Here is a 1,568-nt window from a genome sequence, read left to right as displayed (position 1 = left end):
TAGGGCTGTACTGGTTTCTGTAGACTGGTGAATGTCCCTCTTCTTCTGAATTGGGGAGAGCAACTGCTTTGGCGATCAATCGTGCTTGTAGTGGACACTTTTCCTTTAGTGCGTCATATATATTATCAATAGATCCTTCAATCAAAGACATATTCCGTTTAGAATGTGGTGAGGAGATGTATGTGCATTCTGCCCAAATGGTTGGGGACTTCTCACACAAGGGCAATTTGAATCCAATTTATAGTTATCGTTGCCCCTCCTTAATCCAACACTTCAATCCAACAAACAAAGAACCCCCCCCAACCAGGATTATAATTAAACTTTTGTTTTATGAATAAAACACCTCATTTCATTGTATCTTATCATTTGGCTTTGTGAGTGTGGTTGATCTGGTATAAAGCTGCTTTTGTTTCAGTTATTTTTGTTGGAAAGTGAGCTTCTTGCGGGGCTAGAAAGATACAACTTCAACTGTGAACATAAAGACAGGTGGGAACGTAGTGGTATACGTTACACCAAACTAGGCGTTATGTCAACTGAAAAGTGGGTTAAAGTGACACAAACCATCTCCCCGCAAAGCATTGTAAAAATAAAATTGTATAACGCCGATGGTTGGTTATTTCCGATGAATTCCCGTTTCAGCCACAAATCAGTGACGAATCTTTCAATAAAGTTAGGGGAGAGGGAGACACCTTTTTTGGGAATACAAATCCCACATGTACACCTGTTAACTATTGTTTAACCATATTTCACGAGAGGTGTAAGTATTTCAATAGCAAAAGAAGGGATCAATTGCAATTGTTCATCGACAATTAACCAATGTGGAGATGCTTTAGCTCGAGGTGAGAAAACATCTACATATGTATCTCATTAGCACTATCACTGATATTTGTGACTACTTGGACCAAACAGTTGCATAAAAAGGATGCATTCAGAGCAGACGTCTTGAAGGGAAGCTTGACAGTAATTACATGCTGTTTACACCCCGTATATGTGGACCCCCCAAATTTTCAAGGTGGAGAATACCAACTGTAATTTAATTTCTCGACTTGGTCTCTGTTCTAAACTAAACTCCTAGACTTTGATTTCTCCTAAATCAGAATACCCCACTTTTATAAAGCATTACGTTATTTTTCAAATCTCAAAATAAAATGGGGATTAAAAAGAAACACTTATATTTGTATATATATAATCTATAATTTTNTCTCATTTCTCAAAATGGACCCCTCATTATACATCTTATTCAAATCCTTTTCGAAGAACTTAGTGCAAATAGGTCTTCTTATCTTTTGTGTCGGTGTAACAACTTCTCTCTCTACCGTTAATGGGTCAAAGTATATTTCGACATTGTGCAATCTCTCGAATCCTTGCAATTGGTCCTTGACAGCAGCATTGATGTCTAAAAGAAACGTTTTCTTGTTCTTGGGGTCGTTCAAGAAACGAAGAATATCATTCTTGTCACTGATTTCATCACTAAATCTAGCTTTCAAGTAACCACCAATTGTTGCTGGATCTAAACCAATTACACCGACAAGGTATGATTCGAGTGAGTTACCATGAACAAATATTTG

The 1,568-nt window shown here is 37.4% G+C and overlaps 1 protein-coding gene across 1 annotated transcript; it reads right to left on the bottom strand. All coding sequences in view use genetic code 12, as the record gives it.

Annotated features, from left to right (window-relative positions):
• Positions 1-1,190: 1,190 nt before the first annotated feature.
• Positions 1,191-1,568, bottom strand: CANMA_000696 (uncharacterized protein; the record flags this gene model as incomplete). Its single annotated transcript, XM_051818075.1, has 1 exon — positions 1,191-1,568. A coding segment is annotated over one exon (378 nt), but the record flags the coding sequence as incomplete, so codon positions are not given.

The sequence above is a fragment of the Candida margitis genome, assembly GCF_024628925.1.
Source record: "Candida margitis strain CBS 14175 chromosome Unknown scaffold171, whole genome shotgun sequence".
NCBI lineage: Eukaryota > Fungi > Ascomycota > Pichiomycetes > Serinales > Debaryomycetaceae > Lodderomyces > Lodderomyces margitis.
Note: the sequence above shows the minus strand (reverse complement) of the source record. Positions and strands in the feature narration are given on the sequence as shown.